The following is a 27,722-nucleotide window of genomic DNA, read 5'->3' as shown; positions in this document are numbered from 1 at the left end:
ACCATCGCTGGCATGGAGAGTTCATGGGGCAAAAAACAGCAGGGTCTAGTCATCCACCAGGAAGAAAATGGGGGCCCCAGTCCTACAACTGCAAGGAACTGAATTCTGCCAACAATCTAAATGAACCTGGAAGCAGATACTTCCCCAGAGGTTCCAGTTAAGAGCTTAGCCCAGCAGCCACTTAGATTTCAGCCCTGTGAGACTCCAGGCAGAGAACCCAGCTGAGCCCACATGGACTTCTGACCCACAGAACAGGGAGACCATAATAAATGAGTGTTGTTTTCAGCCATTACGTTTGTGGTAATTTGTTACACACCGTTAGAAAACTTTTGCAGGTATCTTTAAAAACCGGATTATAGTGACCCTCTGAACAGAATTAGTTAGAATTTCCTTTCTGTGTGTCCAATAGGTTATTTTGACATATCTTAGAAAGGAAGGTAATCATGATTTATTTCACTTTCTATTGTGGCAATTCTTACTCTGGCAAAATCTCTCCTAAGGTATTTAGTCTACTTCTACCTACTCTCTATCTATTCTAGAAGACCATATGAACCAAAAAAAAAAAAAAAAAAAAGTAGATTAACGTCAGAGGATGTAAAGAATTACCTGGGCCTTGTCCCTACACCTTACACTCATTTGTCACCATGTCCTAGTCCTACAGGAGAGATTGGCCACCTCCACCAACTGATGAGAGTAATAAAGCCACCTTTTTTTCATGATAAATAAATATCCATGCCAACAAATCAGTATTTCCCAGCTAAAATGATAATATGACAAAAAGACTTCTTTGCCTTGACACTTGTTTACCTTTGACCAAGAAAGACTGACATTTGATTACACACAGGACTAACATTCTCTGCCCTCCAATTGCCCACCCATTCATCTTTTGTATGTTGCTTCCAAATATTACCTCTTTAAAATGCAGAAATAATAAAAGGAAATAATCTCTCAGATAACTACATCCACTATATTTGATCTAAGATGTCAGAATAGACAGGGGGGGAAAAGTTCATTAGAGCAGACCAACTCCTATAAAAAAAATCCCAAAATCTTGGTAACAACCTCAGCTGTCTTTGCCAACAATTTGTTTAACACAGGTTCACTGCAGGAACTTCACAAGCCAAATAGAATACAGGATAATATCTCTCAATGAGTCAATGAAGAAAGAGCATACTCCAAATCAATGACAGATTAATCACACTATTGTTCTAGGCAAGGGGACATGAGAGGAGTAAAGTCCAAATTTAGTTGAAGTATACCTTTATAGGAGAGATGGCTTAGCCACCCTTGGACTGACATCAGCAGCCAGGTCCCCTGTTACTAGAGGACATTGCTGGGGGACAAGGGTGCCAGTCTTGAAGGGCAAGAAGATTTTCAAGGGCTGCTGCAAGGCTTTAGCCACTGCTGGTAAAAGAGTCACCTTTACCGTGGCAGGAGCTACTTGCCCCAAGGTCTTAGGAGAGCTATTTTCAATGAGCCAAGAGTTGCCTTGCCCAAACAGGACACTCTCAGTCCACACAAACTCTCGATATTTATAGTCAAAATGCCGCCTATCATTGTTGCTTCTTCATATGCTATTGTTCATAAGCCCCTAGTGAGGCCCCTCAGCAGCTGAACTACTGAGCTCTTTACAGTGAGAACAGATGAGATGATGACGTTCTGACGCCATTTACTCCATCTTGTATCAAAACAAATTTACCTCTAAAACAACCTCTTTTTTTCTCCTTATCATAAACAAGTGGATTAAAACAACTTTCTTAAGTTATAAACAGTGAATTTGAAATCACACATGACAGGTACCAAGGTTACATTGCAGAGAAGTATGTGCAGTGGGAGATAGTATGGTGTCCAGTTTTGGAAAATACAATCTCCCACAAAGTCTATCTTAGAATCACTGAATTTCAGTGTTTCAAAGGACTTTGTAACTTAAAAAATGGCAGCCAGCAAACCATGGTCCTTTGCCTGTTTTATTGAAATATAGCTAGCCATACTAGGGTTGCTTTTCCAAGAGAAACCATATGACCTGAAAAGCCCAAAGTATTTATTTTGACTTTTACAGATGAAGTTTGCTGACTATAGATAGAATATTGATCAAATATATGGACACTGGAGTTAGACTGCTAGCATTCAAATCTCCATTCTGCAGGATGGCCAGTTACATGGCTTTGGGCAAGTTACTCAGCCTCTAAACTACAACTCTCACAGCTATCTAATTGGGGGAAATAGTAAAATCTGTCATTGAGTTGTGAAGATTAAATAGAAAAGGGCACAATACACACTCATAAATGCTAACTCTTATTATTAGGATTATCTTAAAATATCAGCTAGGTCAACTGTCCACCCAAAGTTACATATTTGTCTCCAAAGTGTCTTCTACTACAGATTTCAACACATCTAGTGAGGCAGGAAGCTCATTTAATCATTCTGTTAGAAACTTCTTCCTTCCACTGCATTGAAATCTGCCTTTTTATAGCTCGATGCTATTAATCTGATCTCCTTGAGGTGCTACAACACATCTCCTCCAAATACTAGGATCTTCAAATATTTGAGAAGGGTTTCCCTGAATTTTATCTTATCAAGACTACATGTCCTCCAGTTCTTTTCATTATTTCTTCTAAAACACAGTTTGTATCTCTTTCTCACTTTGGTAATTCTTTTCAGAAGGAAATACAAAGTATTTACCTAGGAATTAGCATAAGACTTCAGACAGATAGATTCACACCCTTACTCCCCAAACTCTCCATATTATGCTGGTGATGTATGTTTTATGCTACTTAGTCTTTTTCCATTCCATCCAGTTCTGGAAGTGTTGATATTTTTAGATACAAAGACCTTACGTTTGCCTTTTTTATGTGTAATCTAATATGGCTTCAGTCTCTCCACATCTTTCCAGATGTTGGTACTATTGTTTAGAATGTTCACTACCCCTACCAGCATCATATCATGTTTGCATACTTCTGATGTCTTGAGTTAAAAGATGAGTAAATATCCCATTACATTAAAATTGATACTATGGATAGTCCTGAACTCATTTAGAGCAACTGAGTATTGTTTTAGTAATTGAATTGCCTTTGCCCTTGGACTTCTATCACCCCAATCACTGTATATTTACTAGTCTTGCTTGGGGTGTCATTCCTTTTAGTGAAAGAAGTTGGAAGCAAATGTAAGCTAAGACATAAACAGCTTTCTTTCTCTCTTTCAATATTACACTTTAAGACAGGCTGTGTATCTGTATTAGTCAGGGTGCTCCAGAGAAACAGAACCAACAGCATATGGATATATTAAGAGAGAGAGATTTATTTTACAGAACTGGTTCATGTGATTGAGGAGGCATGGTAAGTCTAAAACCTGCAAGGTAGACTGGCAGACTGAAGATCTAAGGAAGAGCTGCAGTTCAAGTCCACAAGCAGTCAGCTAGCAGAATTCCTTCTTGCTAGGGGGAGGTCAGTCTTGGTTCCATGAGGGTCTTCAATTCCTTGGATAAGCTACATTACAGAAGATATAATGCTTTACTCAAAGTCCAATTTAAATGTTAATCTCATCCCCCCCCAAAAAAAACAAAAAAACAACAATAACAACAAAAAAACACCTCCATAGAAACATCCAGAATAATGTTTGACCAAATATCTGGGCACTGTGGTGCAACCAAGTGACATATTAAATTAACCATTATAGTATCTAAGTCTTTTTAATCTTTTTCTTGAAATGAAAATAGCTAAAAGTCTAGCATATATTAAGCCTGTATTTTTATTGTCATAATTTGTACTTTAATAGTTAAGTACACTGTTACATGAAACTGTGATTAACTGTGTGACTAAGTGAATATTCATGATAAAACATAACCCATTAAATTTTGTTACCACATATAAGTACAATATTTTAACATATACCTTGAGTTTAATACTTCCTGAGTCCACATCAATAACCAATTGTTTTTTGTACCTAAGAAAAGATCCAGGGTAGGAGAAAATAGAATGCAACAATGATTTTTAAGATGAGCTTTCCTGGAAGTTTCAAAATGTGGATGTCACTTAAAGTATGGATATGTCTGCATTCTTTAATTCATTCACCTGTTTTTAAAATTCCATTTTTTTATGTTTTAAAATTTTGAAATGGCATTTAAATTCCAATGCTATTTCTTCAAATGATTTCACAAGATTGTCAAAACAAATAGCTATATAAATGAGAAGATGTCTAAGCATTAAATGTCAGCGCACACAATGTTTGTGAACAAATTCTACTAGAATAGAAAAATGCCAAAATGCTATCTATGGAAATTAGACTTTACTAAACTCATATTTTGCTTCTAAACTTTTACGAATCTAGGTTTTGAAAAATGTGAGGTCTTTTTCTTGGTTAACTATTTATGATAAATAGAAATTATTAATTTAGAGATTTTGAGCAATTATAAGATTGTTTATGAATTCTACTAAGAATTCCTTTTTTTTAATATGAATTGTACTGTTCTCTTTTGTTATACTTTTAAATTTCCTTTCTTTAGGTTTGGATGTGTGGAGGAGAAATGTTTGATGTCCCATGTTCTAGAGTTGGTCATATCTACAGAAAGTATGTCCCTTATAAAGTTCCATCTGGGACCAGCCTGGCAAGAGTGAGTAACTGGGGATCAAAATAAGTTGGGCTTTACATGGCTTCCTGTAGGCAGCAGACCAAGCAGCCTCCTACGTCGTATAATTTGTGACATAGACTGACAGGCACAGTCTGTTAGAAACAACTGACCGAAATAAAAACTGCACCACTTACCATTCCATTTGGCAGGCTTTAGTATGTATAGAGTTTCTGTGTTCCTCAGAGTTTGATTTCCATTCCTTAAGGAGGGATTAACTATTATATTAATTCTTGTTTTTAATTGCTTCTAATTGCTTTCACATACATTATATTTAACCTTCACCTATACCTTCTTCAATTGGTATTCATATCCTTATTTTGTAGATGAGAAAACTGAGGCTTAGCAAGGTGGCTTGTTCACACTCAAATGAATGATGGAGGAGGGGGTTTAAGCCTGAGTCATCAGAATGGATGTCCAGTACTCCCCCTGTCCCCCTTCATGGAGTATAACAGGATACAAAAGTCAGATGGAGAAAGGGGAAAATACGAGATGGGGAGAGGTGGTTGCCCAACCTCTCTGCTTTCTCATTTGCAACTAGAGCCAAGACTGCCTGAAATTTTACCCCATCCTCAAAATTCCACATTTGGCCAGTTGCAAGATGCTTTTTCAAATACTGTTTTGAATAAAACCTTTTTCATAGGTTAAATGGAAGGATGCCTTTTAGAATGTTTTCATACATATTCGGGAGAAAGTCACAATGCCTTCTTGAATAATCCTGACAATTTCTCTGTTTTCCATGTTACTTTCTTCATAGCTGGGTTAGTTTTATTCACCACAGTATGTATCTACCACTGCAGAGATGCAAAATCTAGGGAAAAAAAAGTGTTTTTGCTACATCCCTTTACACAGTATTCTCCTAGGAATCGAACCCTGAATTATTCATTTGGTTTTTTTACTACTAAGGCGTCAATAGATAACTATTTGGATCTTTTATATAAAGCTCAATAAACTCACAAGCTTCTTTAAAATATAAACCAGTTCATCAGGTTTCATTAGAATATCAATCCCACCAAGGCAGAGTTTCTTCTGTGCTATTTGCTACTACACTCCCAGCACCTAGAACAAGACTTGGCAGGCACTCAACAAATATTTGTTGACAGGACTAATTAATAAGAAAAAAAAAAAAACTAGAAAATGCTACAGGCCTGTCTTACTAGAACTTAACAATGAAGTACAAAAATTTTTCTTTAAAAAAATTTTGTTAACGTTTATTCATTTTTGAGAGACAGAGTGCGAGTTGAGGAGGGTCAGATAGAGGGAGACACAGAATCTGAAGCAGGCTCCATACTCTGAGCTGTCAGCACAGAGCCCAACACAGGGCTTGAACCCATGAACTGTGAGATCACGACCTGAGCTGAAGTCAGAAGCCTAGCCAACTGAGCCACCCAGGTGCCCCAAATTTTCATTTGTAGTGAATCTTCTTGAGGAAAGAGAATTGATTCTTATTCCATTTCTGAGATTGTCAACTGTATGCATTTTCTTAAGCCACATCCACGATCTTTTTTTATAACAGTTTGAGTTCATAGTAATGAGGTTACATCACATACACCTTTTTTTAAATGTTTTATTTATTTTTGAGAGAGCACAAGCAGGGGAGGCTGCAGAGAGAGGAAGACAGAGGATCTGAAGCAGACTCTGCACTGACAGCAGTGAGCCTGATGTGGGGCTTGAACTCACGAACTGTGAGATCATGACCTGAGCCAAAGTTGGACGGTCAACTGACTGAGCCACCCAGGTGCCCCGCATCACATACACCTTGAAGGGAAATAGTCATATTATTACTCCTTCCTCAAAAGTTTAATGAAGTACTCCATTAAGTAGCTATAAAAATATGCTATTTGAAAAAAAATCACAAAATCACAAAGCAATTACAGAGCTGTATCTTAGATAAGGACATATGATTTAATTTTGTCATAAGACTTAACACATATGAATCTCCAAATTCATTCAGGAAAACAACAAGAATTCACTAAAAGGTATAGCTTTGGGCACATATCACAAATCAGCCATGTGAGTATCATAAATCATAGCAGGTGAAACTACCCCAAAGATAATGATGTTGTCACTTGTCCCTCTCACTCACTCATATGCTCCCAGCTTGTACCCCAATCTGCATCATTCATTTGCAGGATGGATGGAGTATGTGCTTGGTTTGTAGTCAAAATTAGAGTGTTCAAACTGGAAGGGAAAGTTGTGCTGATCCAGAGGGTGTGTTTTCAAAAAAATAAAACTGCTCATATATTTTCAAGAAAGAAATGAAGTACTTTTTCAAGGACTGTCAAATATAGGAAAGCTAGGGCTGGCACATAAAATTTCCAGCAAAAAGTGAGTGTGCCTTCAAATGAAAAAAAAAAAGTCCATACTTCTGAATTTTAATCTTTTCCACTTAAATTTTACTTGAGGGCTCATTTCCAGTTTTTTTCTAAACTGCTAGGGCAATCAGAAAGTCATAAATATTGAAGTTCAACTGTCAGTCTAAGGTACATTTCATGATATTTATAATAAAAAAATATATTAAAATGAAAAACAATTCTGATTTTTGTGGGAGAACCTCAACTACCTGCTACCCCTGCCGTCGTTACTAAATCATCAAAAATGATGAGAGACATTAAAGGTGTTTCAGATGCAGAGTCATGTCTATTCAATAGGTAGTTAAACTCTCCAAGCTCATTAGGAAATGAAGATGGAGATTTTAACTCTAAAGGCTTGTTTTCTTATTTTACAAAGCTCCTTTAATCCTTCAAAAACATGCACCTTTTATTTATGTACCTATGTAAACTGAAGATTCCCTCCAACCTCCAAACACACACACACATACACACACGCACACGCACATGCACACGCACACACACACACACACACACGTGTGAATAGCCTGCCGTCCTCTAAATAGTTCACCAGTGTGTATTATTGAAATAAATTCAAATAATTAGTACCTTCTATTTACCTAGCATTACAGCCTGGTTGGAAGAGACAAGATAGCCATGTATGAAACCTCTAGAGGACAATACAGGACAACAAGTAGTTGTTCAAACATATTGTGAAGATACGCATTAGCAGAGGGGGCAGGAGGGGGATGCGGTACCAAAGCTTTTGAACTGAAAGAGGACCTTCGAGATACTTCAATTAAATGGACGAATTTCATAGAATAGTGGTTCCCAAACACAGGACCAGTGACCAGAAGCAGTTCCTGGGCCACTTTTCATCCAGCCTCAGTGACCTGAGAAAAATAAGAATCACAAAGCTGCATATATTCAATTTAGTAATATCCTTTTATGCAGCAATCAGAGGCTTTGGGGTTTTTTTTCTTTAATTTTTTTTTCAACGTTTTTATTTATTTTTTGGGACAGAGAGAGACAGAGCATGAACAGGGGCGGGGCAGAGAGAGAGGGAGACACAGAATCGGAAACAGGCTCCAGGCTCCGAGCCATCCGCCCAGAGCCGGACGCGGGGCTCGAACTCCCGGACCGCGAGATCGTGACCTGGCTGAAGTCGGACGCTTAACCGACTGCGCCACCCAGGCGCCCCGGGTTTTTTTTTTAATGACAGAATACAAGATCGATTTTTATTAGTGCCCTTATTTGGCAAAAATAAAAGTTAGCATCCCTATGGCAGTTCCCATAAAATGCAAAACTCCAGGATATGGTGACTTACAATTCAGCTTCATCTGGGAATCAGAGTTTTCACTCAACATGAATAAAACTAGACATCTTACTGAGTTGGCTCCAGTGTTTGCACAGTGGGCATTGTTGTGGCATCTTTTCACCAGGAACAAACAGCCAGTTCCTGAAAGAGGAAATGATCGTCCCTCTTGTAGAAAGACTAGAACGTCCAAGAGCTGTAGTGATAGCTGTCCCTTCCTCGGGATGACACTGTCCTCGTCACAGAAGAGTGAGCAGCTCCTCAGTGAAAGGCCTAGTGAGCCTCCGCACAGGAGGAAGCGGCTGAGTGGCAGATGGGTGGAAGACCCTCCAAGAAGACCCTTCCTTCTAACAAGTTGTGACGTGAACCACTCGCTCTGTTGAAGGAGCAGCCATTACTGGAGCCTTGCAGACTTCTGTGTGAATGCAACTGTGTTTGGGGACAATCAAAGCCACTGGACCTGAGACCAGTGGCTTTATGAGCAGGGACAAGACAGAGGTGCAGAGCCATCGCCTCATGGATAAACATACTAGCTGATTGCAGCACAAGGGTAGTCCCGCGGATGCAAGTTGGCCCAAGGGAGTTTCCCCAGGAGGATCCTAAGCCACCAGAGGGCAGTGTTGCAGACTGGGAGTGGGGCAGTCCTGGAAGCTCACAGGCTGGCTGTCCTCCCTAGCTCCAAAGTTTGCAAGGGATGCAACAGAATGCAAAATGAGGGAACTGTATACTTCTGTGGTTTGCCACTGACATAATATTAATACTTTTTTTCTTTTCTAAAATGCCATCTTGCATTTTATGGCAACCGTCATCCAAGTTTCGAGATACAGCTGTAAAAGGAAAGAAGTCAAACCCCATAAAAGTCCTGTTGCACTGGATGGCCTATAGAACTTGAAAATGTAACTCTCATTAGAAAGGGTAAGGTTAAATGTCAAGTGAACAGAGTGGAATTGTGAACTGAGACACCTCTGTCCTAGGCTTAACCCTCCTACCAAACTGACCCTTATGGGAAGGCTTGGAATAAACAGGAGCAGTTGGAGTGGAAGGGCACAGGTTCCAGCATGAGCAATAATACCGGTAGGAAGGAGCAGGTGCAGAGAGTGAGAAAGGACAGTTTGGGACCTGTGGAGCTAAACTGGGAATGTACATTGGAGGCAGACTCTCTGGAGGGCCCTGTGTGCAGGCCACAGTGTGTTTTTTTTTTATAGATTGCACTCACAGTTTTGGGACAGGAAATGCCAGGATAAAAATAAAAGGGGTAATTGGGCACCTGGGTGGCTGAGTCAGTTAAGAGGCCAACTCTTAGATTTGGCACAGGTCCTGATCTCACAGTTTATGAGTTTGAGCCCTACGTCAAGCTCTGCACTGACAGGGTGGAACCTGCTTGGGACTCTCTGCCTCTTCCCTGCTCATTCTCTCCCTCTCTCTCTCTCACCCTCACACACACACACACAAAATAAGCTTTAAAAAAAATAAAAAATAAAGTAACAATAAAAAAAATAAAAGCGTTAAACGGATCAACCAACAAGTAAATATTAAGTGGGAGAAGACTAAGGGAAGTAACATTTTGAACACAAGAAGCATTTGTAAAGAAAATTTCCTGGAAGGTTTTTCTTGATTTGCCATGCTGTGCAAGGAGAGAGAGGTCAAATGTGGTTAGGAGGTTTTCATCATAGCTTCCAAGAAAAAAATCATATCCATACAAAAAATGGAGACATGCAAAAGGGGAAGGGGGAAGATGCTGAGATTAGTTTTAGATAAGAAGGGTGATAAGCGAAACCCTTACATGAGGTCAGGGACGGCCAGATCCCAGAGACTTGCACAGACTTCCCATGTAGAATTCTGAGAGCCCACAAAAATCATATTTTCTATACCAATAAATGTTCATTTCTGAAAAAAAAAAAAAAAGGAATTCATCACGCCAGGCACTGTGCTAGGCCCTGGAAGTATAAATGAAGAACACGATAAACAAAAACTTTAACTTCTGATAACTAACGACCCTGATTAGGACAGTCAGATGGTACCGACACAATCCAGCAATTTACACATAACAATCTAAGGGTTAAATAAACATAACTAAATTCGCTATGAATGAGATCTGTATCTTATATACTTATTTGTAAATGGTTTTGTTTAGAAACAAATTATTGCAATTACAATTTTACGTAAGAGGAAGTATATCTCATATAACACATCCAGTGTTATTTAATACAATAACAATATATGTCCCATAGTAATAGATTATATTTAATGATCCTATAGCCACACTGTGATCTACATCCAAGTTACAAATGTTTTTCACCTTATGTATTTACTTAGGGTTTCTTGGCAGAATGCAATGATCTTTGATGTTCTATGGTTATTATACTTCATGGGCATGAAGGTTAAACCTGACGTCTGAGGGGGAATGGTGATTTTGCCTCTATCAGCTAGGAAATGACTTCTTAACCTATTTTTCAAGTTGTTTTTCTCCTTGTGTCATAACTCTGGTGACATCCAGTTCTTCTGACTCCATAGATCATCTCAGACTGTTGAAACTGGTTGGGGCGGAGAGAGGTAGAGGTGGAGTAGGGGGGAGGGTTTCAGTGTGGAAGCCCAATCACCCCAAATCAATTAGGGAGTGCTTCCTCATAGTTCACCCTGGCACCAGCTATCCTGGTCTAAAGTAGCTGAAATGGAAGAACACAAGATCTGACGTGTGCAGCCCTCCCATGTTTGTGTCAGAAAAATATATCAGTTGAGGAAAAGCTTTAGCAAGACCAAAATGACTACTTTGATATCAGAAAACAAAATCAGCAACAAGGCTATAGAGTATGGTGATGAATGGGAAATCTGCTCCCACAAATTGACCTTTCTCCCCTGATGATTATAAATCAGTTCACTCTCGTAAAACTGCCCAACAAATAAGAGCTGTAACATGACAACCTTAGCCATCAACAGCAGCCAGCACCTCTTTCTATTTCTCTGAAAACTATAGAGTTCAGGTGCTTTATTTGAAACTATCATCGAGTTCAGGGACACAGTGGCCTATCATGGGCTTTCTCTCAAAAAACAGAAAATGATGAATTCTTCCCCAAAGACTCAACCTGCATTAATGGCTGGGACTTCCATGCAGAAGCAGTTCCTCTGAAAACAATAACTATATCTAATTCTTCCTTATAATATAACAAAAAAGATAATAAGGCCATCTAATACTTAGGGCCAGAACTAAAGTTGATTCACATACTGCAATCATGTGTTAGTTTCTCTCCCTTCTTGGCCACAGTTTAGAATATAATATCTTCTATTTATATGGAGCTTTTTATTTAAGAAGTCCAAGCATCTTCCATGAATAATATTTCATTATTCTTCATGAGAGTCTCCCTAAAAAACAGTCATAAGTTTATTATGTGACAATAATGATTTAGTAAATCATTAAGATATGGTGAGTCCATTGCATGCTATAAAGATAAGGGTCTATCCTCAACAAAGACTCAGGCTAGAGAAATTTCTCAGTAAATATTTATTAATTGCCTACTGTGGAGATGCATTGAGCATGCTACGTGTCTTAAGCCAGTAGCATTGAGCCCTTCCTGTTAGATCAAGCCATCCCTTTGTAATAGAATGTCACATCACCCAAGGACATTGCCCCACACTGGAGATAAGTTTCTGGTACACAACACCAATAGAGCACTCATACTCATCCTTTAATGATGTCCCATTTTTAACACGTGACATTTTATGCTTGCATTGCATAAGAGGAAAACGAGGCAAAGTAAAACTACTCTGTCTGCCAAGGACCTAGAGAGAGGAGATGGGAAAACATGGAACACAAACTTATGTCTCACTGCTTGGCCCTTATTTGTTCCCTTAATTCCTAAACCACTGGTATCAGAATTTTTTTTTAAGTATCCACTTTTTTTCATCTGTTTGCTTAACAAATAACAACAGAATCACACATTGTCTTTAAAAATTTTTAAACAATATGGAGGTAAAACATGGAGTGCTCATACCAAACCTAGAGACTCTAAATTTCTTTTTCATGTGAAAAATATCACGAAAAGAACATGTGAGGGGAAGACAACAATATTATTTTGAAACTCAGCAATTTTCCACCAAGCTTCTCAAAACTAACTTTTAGTTTGATTTTCTTCCTATTTGCTCTACATATTGCCCCCCAAACTCCCACAGATGCTATCATCTTCCCAACATTAAAGCATTCTGCTCCGTTTAACTGTTCCAAATATCCTTCAGTGCTTTCCCAAGTTTAGCTCAGCTATGACTTGTGAATCAAGTATCTAACACTTTCTGAGGTGCAAAATAGAGCTTGGAATTGAGACAAGTAATCTCTAAACCATAAGGACAAAAGTCAGCATTTCCTGATCTATCTAGTGAGGACCAGCATTTTTCATGAGTTTTTTGTTGAGCCTATTGGCAGATTTTATAAAGTAAATATGATTTATTTAAATGGGGATCCTAGGTATTGACATGACAATTAACTGTCATGAGTAATCATACTCTTACTTTGTCATTCTTAACAAAATTAAAATGGGAATTATTTTCTCTTTCCAATGGAAGCTTTTCCAGTCTGCTTTTGGCTACTCCTTCCCCTACCTAAAGTACCTTGGCACTTTATGTTGTTAGTTAGCATTTATACAGCTTTCTTTTTTCAAAGCACTTGAGAAACTACATGGTGAGCCCATTTGTGGGCTAGGGGGGAATTATAATTGCATTTTTATCATTATCCCCATTAGAACTGAACATTTTCACAACTCCACTGGAGCCTCAGAAAGGAGAAAGCTTGCTTAGATAAAGTAGGCCCCTGCTGCTATAAAATTAAGCTACTGAAATTTAAGCAAATTTAAATATTTAGCATGCCATAATCTCAATAACCAAAAATGCAACTCTTGCAAGAGGGAGCTGGGCTGGCTGCTTTATAACTCCACCTTTCAGGACCCCAATGGAATGAGGAAGCCACAGGAGTACCTGAATAGGAGGGTCTCGTTTTGTGGAATTAGATTCTTACCGTAAGATGTGTACATGCACAGTGGCCCTGTGCTTGAGGCCTCTGCCATTTCATTTCCATTCTAATTACCTTTGTTTCTAATAGTTTCTTAGTTCATAGCAAGAATTCCATTTCCAGGGAAATTAATGTACAACATGGCAGCCATATTGTCATGGCAGTCAGTAATATTATAATACATATTTGAAAGTTGTCAACATGGTAAATCTTAAAAGTTCTCATCAAAAGGAAAGAAAATTGTAACTTTGTATGGTGAATTGATGATAACTAGATTTATTGCAGTTATACACTTTCCAATGTATGCAAATATTGAATTATTATGTTGTGTACCTGAAGCATAATGTTATATGTCAATTTTACCTTAATAAGAAAAAGCTATTTCCAACTTCAGTTCCAGCCCAAGTATATCTCCTTTTGATGTTACATTTAAGATGAAAAAAAAAGTTCCATTCGATATTCTATAAAGTGAGAAATGGTCAAAGCTAACTGCCAGCTTTGTGGTTTCTGGATGCTTTTAGTGTTCTAATTCTGAAAACAGTTTATAAAAATAAAATTTCACAGATGACCTAAACTTTTAACATATAATTTCCAACCTAAGGACCCTACATGAGCTATTAAAAACATATAGGGTTTTTTTGCCTGTTTTGACAGTATGAAAAATAAAACAGGGTCTACAAATAACAAATGGAATAAATACTATAGCAGCATTTAGTTTAACCACAGTTGGCTTGTGGTTAATGTTCGTGTGATGTAACAAAACGTTTGATATTCTCTTTGGTTGATGGTTGGAAGTGCTGGTTGCGATTTATTTTTTTAAAAAATAGCCATTGTGGGGTGCCTGGGTGGCTCAGTAGATTGAGCGTCCAACTTCGGCTCAGGTCATGATCTCGCGGTCTGTGAGTTCAAGCCCCGTGTCAGGCTCTGTACTGACAGCTCAGAGCCTGGAGCCTGCTTCTGCTTCTGTGTCTCCCTCTCTCTCTGCCCCTCCCCCGCTCATTCTCTGTCTCTGTCTCTGTCTCTCTCTGTCAAAAATAAACATTAAGAAAAACTATATTTAAAAAATAGCAATTGGGGGCGCTTGGGTGGCTCAGTCGGTTAAGCGTCGACTTCGGCTCAGGTCATGATCTCACCGTCCGTGAGTTCGAGCCCCGCGTCGGGCTCTGTGCTGACAGCTCAGAGCCTGGACCCTGTTTCAGATTCTGTGTCTCCCTCTCTCTGACCCTCCCCCGTTCATGCTCTGTCTCTCTCTGTCTCAAAAATAAATAAATGTAAAAAAAAAATTTTTTTAAAGCATTTGTATTAATAATAATTATTTACCAATAAGACCACACTGCCTTTTATACTCAAATTAATTGTGATAGCATGAGACTCTGTGGGCTTGATTGCCAAAAATAAGCGCCCTTCAGATTATCCCCCTGATGTCTCTAGACCTCCCCAAAAGGCTTCCTCCCACGTGCTTACATACCTGCTTGTCAGATGCAGTATCCACTCTGCCTCACCCATGACTTGTTTCTTCTTTGTGCTCCCACTTGCCCCTTTCTTGCCTGTGAAGCTACTGGAGAAGCCATACGTCTTCCGCCATTCACAAGAAGAGCATCAACAGCTCATGGTGCTGTCTCTAGAGAAACCAACACTTCAGTTCTCAAAGTACCAGAACTTACCTGGGTCCTGGATAAACTCAGGATGGTTGTCTTTTAGCTATGGGCCATTCACCCTCACTTGAACACTAAAGACTTCTGTTTATATTAAGCTTCCTTCAATAATTCCAATAGCTATAAGACTGAAGCTTCCTTCAATAATTCCAATAGCCATTAGACTATTCCAATAGCTATGCCACTTCCTCCAAGTTTCAGAAAACTAATGATGAAAAATAATTCCGTCATATTCCAATCCTCAATCTCAGCCAAATACAGTTTTAGGGGATAAAAACAAATAAATAAAAAAAGACAAAACAAAATAGAAACCATACTTTCACTTTTGTCCCATCATACCATGTTTTGCTTCTGAGGCTAGGTCACAAAGGCACTGCTGCTTCCACCTTGTTCTCTTGTGTGACTTGATTTGGGGAAAACAGTCATCACATGATGGACACTCAACAGCCCTATAGAGGCCCATAAAGAGGAAAATTGAGTTCCCCTACCAATAACAAGTACCAGTTTGTCAAACGTGTAGCCACCTTGGAAGAAGATCTTCCAGCCCCATTCAAGGCTTAAGATAACTGTTGCCTGGCAAAATCTGGCTGAAACTCCTGAAAATCCAAGCCAGATTGCCCAAACCACTCCCAAGTTCCTGACCCACGGAAACTGTGAAAGATTTTTTAAAAAAGGTTTATTATTGTTTTAAACTATTCCATTTGAGAGTGATCTGTTATATATTGATAGGTAAGTAGAATACATCTATTTCTGTTTAACAGTTCTTCATCAGCAACAATCAGCCCAACTTTATCTTTAAGGGCCCTGATTACCTAAGGTGACCCAACTTAAGCTTAAACATTAAGCAAGGTTATGCCTCAAAGACACTATCAATAGGTAAAACAGAGTGAAAAGGCAACTCACTAAATAGCAGAAAATATTTGCAAATCATATATCTGATAAGGGGTTAATATCCACAATATTTAAAGAACTTCTACAACTCAACAACAAAAAAGCAAAAAAACCTGATTTAAGAAATGGGAAAGGGACTTGAAAAGACTTGTGTCCAACGAAGAGTATACAAATGGCCAATAAGCATATGAAACAAGATGTGCAACATCACTAATCACTGGAGAAATACAAAACAAACCCACAATGAGATACCACTTCACACTCATTAAGATGACTATTATTTAAAAAACAAACAAAAAACCTAGCAAACAGAAAACAGTGAATGTTGGAAAGAATGTAGAGAAATTAGAACCCCTGTACATAACAGAAATGTTAAATGTTGCAGCCACCATGGAAAGCAGTATGGGGTTCCGTCAAAAAATTAAAACTAAAATTACCATATGATCCAATGATTCCATTTCTGAGTAATACACAAAAGAATTGAAAGCAAGTACTCAAGCAGATATTTGTACACACATGTTCATAGTAATAGTCAAAACATAGAAGCAACCCAATGTCCACTGATAATAAATGGATAAGCAAAATGTGGTGTATACATACAATGGGTTATTATTCAGCCATGAAAAAAAGGAAAATTCTGACAGATACTACAAAATGGATGAATATTGAAGACATTATACCAAGTGAAATATGCCAGTCACAAAAGAATGAATGCTCTTATATGAAATAGCTTACATATTCAAGTAGTAGTAAACAAAAAATAGAATAGTGATTGCTAGGGATTGAAGAATGAGGAAATGGGGAGTTATTGTTTAATGGATTTAGAGTTTCAGCTCAGGAAGATGACAAGAGTTATGGAAATGGATGCTGGTGATGGTTGCAAAACCATGTGAATTTTTTTTGAGGAAAAATTAAGGTGTTTCATTTCTTTGTAAAAATAGTCATCAGAAGTAGCTATCCATTCAAACTGTATTTCACATAATTTATGCTGAAGAGTGAGCATTTTTTCCATGCCTTAGCAAATTATAATATTCCTTTTTTAACTTTTGGGTCACCTTCCAATATTTTATCCCTTGTACTTTCAATGCTGTAAAATATCTACAATAGTTCCAATGAGGTGAAGTTTTTGCTGGTGTCACTTTCTCTGGGACTACCTTATCCTTTTCATCGTAAGCATTTTCCTCATTTATGAAAATAAATATACTCTGGCTAAATTCCCTGGCTACATATCTAGAGTCTCTCAAATGGCAGCAATGTTAACATTTCAATGAACAGTCATTTCTCCTAAAAATTCTATTTGAATTTCACTTTCAGCATTATCACTTTTTGCTTCTTTACTGCTCTTTCGTCTTTGTTAGTCAATTGTCTCATTTTGATTATCCATTATTGTAAAATGTCATGCCGTGTTTATCTATAGAAAATAAGGATGCAGCACAACTATGTGCTTTACTGGCTATGTGTGAACTAAATAGCAGATGTGCAATGATCAATCACCAATACACTTTGAAAGAAGTGATGTAATTGGTCATTGATCATTGTATGCATTTATTAATTACATAGTGATTTGTGGTTTGAAAAGCTAACAGTAACACGTTTGTTATGCAATTACTCACAGTTAACATACCATAGCAACTGAAATCTGAACTGTGTTGTTGGAAGCATGAGAATGTTTTTAATGCCAACTGAACTGCACGTTTAAAAATGGTCAAAAGGAAAATTTTATGTTATGTATATTTTTCCGCAATAAAAAAAGTAGGTAAGCTGATTCGAAAACTTATCGAGTAATGCAAAGGACCTAAGACAGCCAAAATAACATTGATAAAAAACAAAGTGGGAGGACTTATATCACCCAATTTTAAGACATTAAAAAACTACAGTAATCATGGTAGCAGTATTGGCAACAAAAGGATTAATGAAAGAAAATCGGGTTGAAATAGATTTTTGCATACAGTCAAATATTTCTAGAAAAAAAAAACAAAGAAGAAAAATTGTGAGGTTGGATAGCTATGACACCATAGGCACTTATACCTAGAAGAATTGGATTTCATTGAAATTAGAGTCTCTTACTCTTCAAAAGGCACTGTTAAGAGAATAAAAACATAAGGTACAGACTGGGAGAAAATATTTACAAATCGTATTTCTTTATAATGTAGTTTAAAATCAGGGAGCATGACGCCTTCAGCATTATTCTTCTCCTTCAAGATCGCTTTCACTATTCAGGGTCTTTTGTGGTTTCACAGAAACTTTAGAACTGTTTGTTCTATTTCTACGAAAAATACCATTGGAATTCTGATAGAGATTGCATTGAATCTGTATATTGCTTTGGATAGTATGGACATTTTAACAATATTAATTCTTCCAATCCATGACTATATCTTTCCACTTATTTGTGTCTTCTTCAATTACTTTAATTAATGTCTTGAGGTTGTCCATATACAGATTTTTCACCTCATCAGTTGAACTTATTCATAGATATTTTATTGTTTTCAATTCAATATTAAATTATACTGTTTTCTTAATTTCTCTTCTCATAGATTGTTATTAATTATAGAAATTCAACAGATTTCTGTGTATTGATTTTGTATTCTGCAGTTTTACTGAATCCATTTATTGGTTCTAATGGTTTTTAATGAAATTTTTATAGTTTTCTATATATAATATCATGTCATCTGCAAATGGCGACAGTTTTACTTCTTCCTTTCCAATTTGAGTGTCTTTATCTATTTTTTTGCCTAATTGCTCTAGCTAGTATTTCCAATACTGTGTTGCATAAAAGTGGTGAGAGTGATCATCCTTGTCTTGTTCCTGATCTTAGAGGAAAAGCTTTTCAGCTGTTTACCATTGACTATGATGTTAGCTGTGGGTTTGTTATATATAGATTTATTATGTTGAAGTAAGTTCCCTCTATACCCACTTTGTTGAGAGTTTTTATCATAAATGAATGTTAAATTTTGTGAAATGTGTTTTCTGCATCTATTTAGATTATGATATAATTTTTAGTTTTTATTTTGTTAATGTGGTATATATCACATTAACTGATTTATAGATATTGAACCATCCTTGCATCCCTAAAATAAATTCCACTTAATCACAGTGTGTGATTGTTTTAATGTATTGTTGAATTCAGTTTGCTAATATTTTATTCAGGATTTTTGCACCTATGATCATTGGGAATATTGGCATCCTTGTGGCATCCTTGTCTGGTTTTGGTATCAGGCTTATACCGGCCTCATAAAATGAGTTTGGAAGAGTTCTCTCCTTTTCTATTTTTTTGGAAGAGATTGAGGATTGCTATTAATTCTTCTTTAAATAGAATTTACCAGTGAAGCTGTCTGGTCCTGCACATTTTGGTGTGAAGGAGTTGACTAATGTTTCAATCTCCTTACTAGTAATCCATCTGTTCAGATTTTCTACTTCATCAGGGTTTGGTCTTGGTAGATTGTATCCATCTGTCCATTTCTTCCAAGTTTCCCAATTTATTATTATTGGGCATATTATTGCTCATAGTAGTCTCTTATGATCCTTTTATTTATGTGATACCAGTTGTAACTTCTCTTTAATTTCTGATTTTATTCCTTTGACTCCTCTTCTTCAATCTTGGTGAGTCTAGCTAAAGGTTTGTCAATTTTTATTATCTTTACAAAGAAACAGCTCTTAGTTTCATTGGTCTTTCTACTATGTTTTTAGATTCTATTTCATTTAGTTTGCTCTGATTCTTACTATTTCCATCCTTTTACTAACTTTATGTATATATTTTTTCTTTTTCTAGTTCCTTGGGGTGTAAAGTTAGGCTATTTGAGACTTTTCCTGTTTCTTCAAGAAGGCATTTATTGCTATGAACTTACCTCTCAGAACTGTTTTTACTGAATCCCGTAAATTTTAGTATGTTACCTTTCAATTTTATTTGATACAATATTTTTTATTTCTCTGTTGACTTCTTTGACCCATTGGTTGTTCAGTAATACATTGTTTAATCTTCAAATACTTGCAAATTTTCCAGTTTTCTTTACATACAATTATTTTTTAGTTTATACCACTGTGGTTAGAGAATATGCTTGATATGATATCAATCCTCTTAAATTTATTAAGACTTGTTTTGTGGTTTAACATATGATCTATCTTAAAAAATGTTCCATGTGCACTAGAGATGTCTGTCTTGCTACTTTCAAATGGAATATTCTGTAAATGTCTATTAAGTCTATCTAGTCTAAAATGTCATTTGAGGCATATACTTCCTTATTAATTTTCTATCTGAATTATCTGTTGAAGTAAGTGGAAATTAAAGTTCCCTACTATTATTATATTGCTGTCTATTTCTCCCTTCAGGTCTGTTAATATTTATTTTATATATTTAGGTGCTCTTATATTGGGTGCATAAATATTTATAAATGTTATATTCTATTGGTGGACTGGTCCCTTTATTATTATGTAACACCCTTCTTTCTCTTTTATTATAGTTATTGTAATAGGACAAAATCTATTTTGTCTGATGTAAGTACAGCTATTCCTGCTTTCTTTTGGTTTTCATTTCCATGGAATATCTTTTTCATCTCTTCACTTTTGGTCTGTATATGTCCTATATCTAAAGTCAGTTTCTTGTAGGCAACATATAGATGGGTCTTATTTTTCTATGCATTCAGTCACTCTATGTTTTCTGATTGAAGAATTTAGTCCATTTGCATTTTAAATAGTTATTGATAGGTATGTCCTTATGACCATTTTGTTAATTGTTTTCTGGCTGTTTTTGTGGTTCCTCTCTGTTCCTTTCTTCTTCTCTTGCTCTCTTCTTTTGCATTTGATGACTTTATTTAATGGTATGCTTATATTCCTTTCTCTTTTCCTTTTGTGTATTTACTATAGGTTTTGTTTTGTGGTTACCATGAGTCTTACATATAACAACTTATATCTATAGAAGTCTATTTTAACTTGCTAACACTTAAGTTTGATTCCATTCTAAAGCTCAATATTTTTACTCTCCCCTACAATGATTTATGTGTTTGGTGTCACATTTTACATCTTTTTTTTTTCATTTTATTTATTTATTTTGAGAAGGAAGGGGCAGAGAGAGGGAGAGAGAATCCCAAGCAGGCTCCAGAGCAGAGCCTTACTTGGGACTCGATGTCATGACTGTGAAATCATGACCTGAGCCAAAATCAAGTTTATGCTTACCCAACTGCCCCTCATTTTATATCTTTTTATCTTGTGTATCCCTTAACTATTTAAATCATAGTTATTTTTACTACTTTTGTTTTTTAACCTTAATACTAGCTTTATAAGTGACTACCTTTACCATATATTTACCTTTCTAGTGACATTTATTCTTTAATATGTGTTCTTATCACTGAAGAATGGCCTTCCTTTCAGCATAAAGAAGTTCCTTTAAGATTTCTGTAAGGCCAGGTTAGTGGTGATAAAAATTCTTTAGCTTTTGCTTGTTTATAAAACTCCTTATCTCACCTTCAATTCTGAATGATAATTTTGTCGGGTATCCTTGGTTGAAAGTCTTCTTCTTTCAGCACTTTGAGTATATCATGCCTCTCTCTTTCTTCCAGCCTGCAAATTTCTGCTGAAAAAAGAAATGAAAGCATATAACTCAAAAAGATACATAACTCCCCATGTTAAATTTTCAGAATTATTTATAATAGCCAAAATATGCAAGCAACCTATGTGTCCATTGACGGATGAATGAATAAAGAAATTGTGGAATATATATACAATGAAATATCATTCAGCCTTGAAAAAGAATGAAGTTTTGCCATTTGCAACAATATAGATGGACCTCGAGGGAATTATGCTAGGTTAAATAAGTCAGATAGAAAAAAGCAAATACCATAGGATCTCTTTTATACGTGGAATTAAAAAAAAATACAAGCTCACAGAAACAGAGAACAGATAGATAATTGCCAGAGGCAAGGGATAAGGGGTGGGAGGAATGGGAAAACTTTATACTGTAGTTTTAATAAATCTTTTTATCACATTTCTGACAAAAGACTTGTATCCAGAATATATAAGGAATTCTCAGAACTCAAAAATAAGAAAGAAAACAAACAACCTAATTTTTTAAATGGTCAAAAGATTTAAACAGTTCACCAAAAATGGTATACAGATGGGAAATATGTGCATGATAAGATGCTTCCAATTATTAATCATTAAGGAAATATAAATTAAAACCACACTTTTATAATGGCAAAAATAAAAAGACTTGACTACATTGATTGTGGAAGTTACGGTTTCACTGGAATGCTCATATGATGCTAATGGGAATGTAAAATGGTACAACCACTTTGGGAAATAGTTTAGCAGTTTCATTAAAGGTTAGACTACTTAGTGTATGACTCAGACATTCCTCTTCAATATATTTACCCAATAGAAATTAAAGCAAATGTCCATACAAATACTGTTCGTAGAAATTTTATTTATAATAACCCCAAGCTAGAAAAACCCAAATGTCCATCAATAAGTAAATGGGTAAGCAAACTGTAGTATGTATATCAAGGAATCACAGAAGAAGAGAGGGAAAAAAGGACAGAAGGCTTATATGAGCAAATTGTAGCTGAAAATTTCCCTAATCTGGGGAAGGAAACAGTCATCCAGATCCAGGAAACACAGAGAACTCCCATCAAATTCAACTAATGCCAGCCAACACCAAAACAGATTGTACTAAAATTTACAAAATATAAGGATAAGGAAAGAAATCAACAAGGGGAAAGAAATCCCTAACCTAAAAGGGAAGACAAATCAGGTTAGCAGCAGACTTAGCAACATAAACTTGGTAGACCAGAAGGGAGTGACATGATATATTCAATGTGCTGATGGGAAAAACTTGCAGCCAAGAATATGTTATCCAGTAAGGCTATCATTCAGAATAGAAGGAGAGATAAAAAGTTTCCCAGAGAAACAAAACTAAAGGAGTTCAGGACCACTAAACCAGCCCTGCAAGAAACTTTAAAGGGGACTCTTTGAGTGGGAAAGAAATACCAAAAAAAAACAAAGACTAAAAAGGAACAGAAAATCTTCAGAATCAGTGACTTTACAAATAACACAATGACACTAAATTTTTATCTATCAATAATTACTCTGAATGTAAATGGACTAAGTGCTCCAGTCAAAAGACATAGGGTATCAGAATGGATTGAGAAAAATAATAATAATAAGATCCATCTATATGCTGTTTACAAGAACTTATTTTAGACCTAAAGGCACCTCCAGATTGAAAGTAAGGGAATAGAGAACATCTATCATGCTAATGGATGCCCAAGGAAAGCCAGAGTAGCCATACTTATATCAGAAAAACTATATTTAAAAATTGTTTTAATGTTTATTTATATTTGAGAGAAACAGAGACAGAATGCAAGTGGGTTAGGGGCAGAGAAAGAGGGAGACACAGAATCCAAAGCAGGCTCCAGGCTCTGAGCTGTCAGCACAGAGCCCGAAGCATGGCTTGAACTCATGAGCTGTGAGATCATGACCTGAGCCGAAGTCAGTTACACAACCAACTGAGCCATCCAGGCATCACCAGAAAAACTAGATTTTAAAGCAAAGAGATGAAGAAGGGCACTATATCATAATTAAAGGTCGATCCAACAAGAAGATCTAACAACTGTAAATATTGATTCTCCCAACTAGGAAGCACTCAAATATATAAATCAATTAATAACAAACATAAAGAAACTCATTGATAGTAATAAAGTAATAATAGGGGACTTTAACACCCCACTTACAACAATGAGCAGATCATCTGGACAGAAAATCAACAAGGAAACAATGGCTTTGAATGACACACTGAACCAGATGGACTTGACAGATATATTCAGAACATTTCATCCTAAAGCAGCAGAATACACATTATGGTTGATTGCACATGGAACATTCTCCAGAATAGATCACATACTGGTCACAAACCAGCCCTCAACAAGTACAAAAGAGACTGAGATCATACCATGCATATTTTCAGACCACAACAATATGAAACTTGAAGTTAACCACAAGAAAAAACTTGGAAAGACCACAAATACATGGAGGTTAAAGAACATCTTACTAAAGAATGAATGGGTTAACAAGGAAATTAAAGAAGAAATTTTAAATATACATGGAAGTAAATAAAAATGATAACATAACAGTCCAAAACCTTGCAGATACAGCAAAGGCAGTCATAAGTGGGAAGTATATAGCAATACAGGCCTACCTCAAAAAACAAGGAAGGTCTCAAATACACAACCTAACATTACACCTAAAGGAGCTAGAAAAGGAACAGCAAATAAAGCCTAAATCCAGCAGAATAAAGGAAATAATAAAGATTAAGCAGAAATAAGTGATATAGAAACAAAACAAAACAAAAAAATCAGACTAGATAAATGAAAGTAAGAGCTGGTTCTCTGAAAGAATAAATAAAAATGATAAACCCCTACAAAGACTTGTCAAAAAGAAAAGAGAAAGGACCCAAATAAATAAAATCATGAATGAAAGAGGAGAGATCACAATCAACACCACAGAAATACAAACAATTATAAGAGAATATTATGAAAAATTATATGTCAACCAACTAGGTAATCTGAAAGAAATGGAAAAATTCCCAGAAAATTCTCACAAACTATCAAAACTGAAACACAAAGAAATAGAAAATTTGAACAGATCCATAACCAGCAAAATAATTGAATCACTAATCAAAAATCTCCCAACAAACAAAACTCCAGGGCTAGATGGCTTCTGGGGGAATTCTACAAGACATTTAAAGACGAGTTAATACCAGGGCACCTGGGTGGCTCAGTCAGTTAACATCCAACTTTGGCTTAGGTCATGATCTCATGGTTTGTGAATTCCAGCCCCACGTTGGGCTCTGTGCTAACAGCTCAGAGTCTAGAGCCTGCTATGAATTCTGTGTCTCCCGTTCTCTCTATCCCTCCCTGCTCATGCTGTGTCTCTCTCTCTCTGAAAAATAAACATCAAAAAAATTTAAAATATATATATAAAGAAGAGTTAATACCTATTCTTCTCAATCTGTTCCAAAAAATAGAAATAGAAGGAAATTTCCAAACTCATTCTATGAGGCCAGCATTACCTTGATTCTAAAACCAGACTAATACCCCACTAAAAAGGAGAATTATAGGCCAATATCCCTGATGAACATGGATGCAAAAATTCTCAACAAGATAATAGCAAATTGAATCCAACAGTACACTAGAAGAATTATTCACCACGATATAGTGAGATTTATTCTGCAGGGGTGGTTCAATATTCACAAATCAATCAACATAATACACCACATTAATAAAAGAAAGGATAAGAACCATATGATCCTCTCAGTAGATGCAGAAAAAACATTTGACAAATTACAATATCCACTTTTGATAAAACCCCTCAAGAAAGTAGGGATAGAGGGAACATACCTCAAGATCACAAAGGTCACATATGAAAGACCCACGGCTAATATCATCCCCAATGCGGAAAAACTAAGAGATTTTCTTCTATGGTCAGGAGCAAGATAGGGATGTCTACTTTCACCATTGTTATTTAACTTAGTACTGGAAGCCCTAGCCTCAGCAATCAGACAACAAAAAGAAATAAAAAGCATCCAAATAGACAAGGAATTCAAACTTTCACTCTTCACAGATGACATGGTACTCTATGTAAAAAACCCAAAAGAATCCACCAAAAAATTATAGAATTGATACACGAATTAAGCAAAGTCTTAGAATACAAAGTCGATGTACAGAAATTTGTTGTTTCTATACACACACACAAAAAAAAATAATGCAGCAGAAAGAGAAATCAAGGAATTGATCCCATTTGCAATTGCACCATAAACCATAAGATACCTAGGGATAAAACTAACTAAAGAGGTAAAAGATCTGTACTCTGAAAACAATAGAACACTTATGAAAGAAATTGAAGAAATCACAAAGAAATGGGAAAAGATTCCACACTTACGGACTGGAAGAACAAATACTGTTAAAAATTTCTATACTACCCAAAACAATCTACACATTTAATGCAATCCCTGTCAAAATAATACCAGCAGTTTTTACAGAGCTAGAACAAAAAATACTAAAATTTGTATCGAACTGTGAAAGACTTCAAATAGCCAAAGCAATCTTGAAAAAGAAAACCAAAGCTGGAGGCATCATAATTCCAGAATTAAAGCTATATTACAAAGTTGTAGTCATCAAGATAGTATGGTACTGGCACAAAAACAGACACACAGGTCAGTAGAATAAAATAGAAAACCGAGAAATGGACCGACAGCTATATTGTCAACTAATCTTTGACAAAGAAGGAAAGAATATCCAATGGAATAAAAACAGTCTTTTCAAAAAAAGATGTTGAGAAAACTGGACAACAATATGCAGAGGAATGAAACTGGACCACTTTCTTACACCAGACACAAAAATAAATTCAAAATGGATGAAAGTTCATATTTGGACTTTAAGAAACAAAACAGATGAACATAAGGGAAGGTAAGGAAAATTAAAATAAGATAAAAACAGAGAGGAAGGCAAACCTTAAGAGACTTTTAAATGTAGGGAACAATCTGAGGGTTGCTGGAGGGGAGGTGGGTAAGAGGATGGGCTAAATGGGTGATAGACATTAGGAGGGCACTTGGGACGAGCACTGGGTGTTATATGGAAGTGATGAATCAACAAATTCTACTCCTGAAACAAATACTAAACCATATGTTAACTAACTTGAATTTAAGTTTTTAAAAAAAAGCAAAATGGATGAAAAACCTAAATGTAAGACAAGAAACCATCAGAATCCTAGAGGGGAACACAGGCAACAACCTCTTTGACCTCAGCCACAGCAACTTCTTACTAGACACGTCTCCAGAGACAAAGGAAACAAAAGCAAAAATGAACTATTGGGATTTCATCAAGATAGAAAGCTCCTGCAGAGAGGAAAAAAAAATCTACAAAACTAAAAGACAACTTCCAGAATGGGAGAAGATATTTGCAAATGATATATCTGAAAAAGGATTAGTAACCAAAATCTATAAAGAACTTCTCAAACTCAACATCTAAAAAATAAATAATCCATAAAGAAATGGGCAGAAGACATAAACAGACATTTTTCCAAAGAGAACATACAGACGACTAATAGAAACATGAAAAGATGCTCAATATCACTCATCATCAGGAAATACAAATCAAAACCACAATGAGATACCATCTCACACCTCTCAGAATTGCTGAAATTAACAACACAGGAAACAACAGATGTTGGTAAGGATGTAGCGATGCGGAAACCCTTCTACACTGTTCGTGGGAATGCAAACTGGTGTAGCCACTCTAGAGAACAGTATGGAGGTTCCTCAAAAAGTTAAAAATAGAACTACCCTTTGACCCAGCAATTGCACTACTAGGTATTTACCCAAATGTTACAAAAATGCAGATTTAAAGTGGCACATGAACCTCCATTTTTATAGCAGCATGATCAACAATAGCCAAAATATGGAAAAAGCCTAAAATGCCCATTGGCTGATGAATAAATGAACACGTGATATATATTTATATACATTCATATATATATGAATATTACCCAGCCATCAAAAAGAATGAAAGCTTGCCATTTGCAACAACATGGATGGAACTAGAGTATATTATGCTAAGTGAAATAAGTCAGTCCAAGAAAGACAAATACCATATGATTTCACTCATATGTAGAATTTAAGAAACAAAACAGTTGAGCATAGGAGAAGGGAAAGAGACAGGAGGTGAGAGAGAGAGCAACAAACCATAAGAGACTCTTAACTATAGAGAACAAACAGGATTGATGGAGGGAGGTGGGCAGGGAATGGGTTAAATGGGTGATGTGTATCAAGGAGGGCACTTGTTATGATGAGCACTGGGTGTTATATGTAAATGATGAATCACTGAATTCTACACCTGAAACTAATTTTATCATATATGTTAACTAA

At 36.3% G+C, this 27,722-nt stretch overlaps 1 protein-coding gene across 4 annotated transcripts in view; it reads left to right on the top strand.

Annotated features, from left to right (window-relative positions):
* GALNTL6 (polypeptide N-acetylgalactosaminyltransferase like 6) overlaps window positions 1-27,722 on the top strand; it is a 1,179,553-nt gene that overhangs the window by 1,066,723 nt on the left and 85,108 nt on the right. For all 4 annotated transcript variants that reach the window (XM_027068962.2, XM_053216708.1, XM_053216709.1 and 1 more), the window contains one exon: window positions 4,502-4,609. In XM_027068962.2, coding sequence (XP_026924763.1) covers window positions 4,502-4,609 — 108 coding nt within the window. The remainder of the gene's footprint in view (window positions 1-4,501; window positions 4,610-27,722) is intronic.

This window comes from Acinonyx jubatus, chromosome B1 (assembly GCF_027475565.1).
Source record: "Acinonyx jubatus isolate Ajub_Pintada_27869175 chromosome B1, VMU_Ajub_asm_v1.0, whole genome shotgun sequence".
Classification (NCBI taxonomy): Eukaryota; Metazoa; Chordata; class Mammalia; order Carnivora; family Felidae; genus Acinonyx; species Acinonyx jubatus.
The sequence above is the reverse complement of the archived record's forward strand: the minus strand, read 5'-3'. Positions and strand labels throughout refer to the sequence as shown.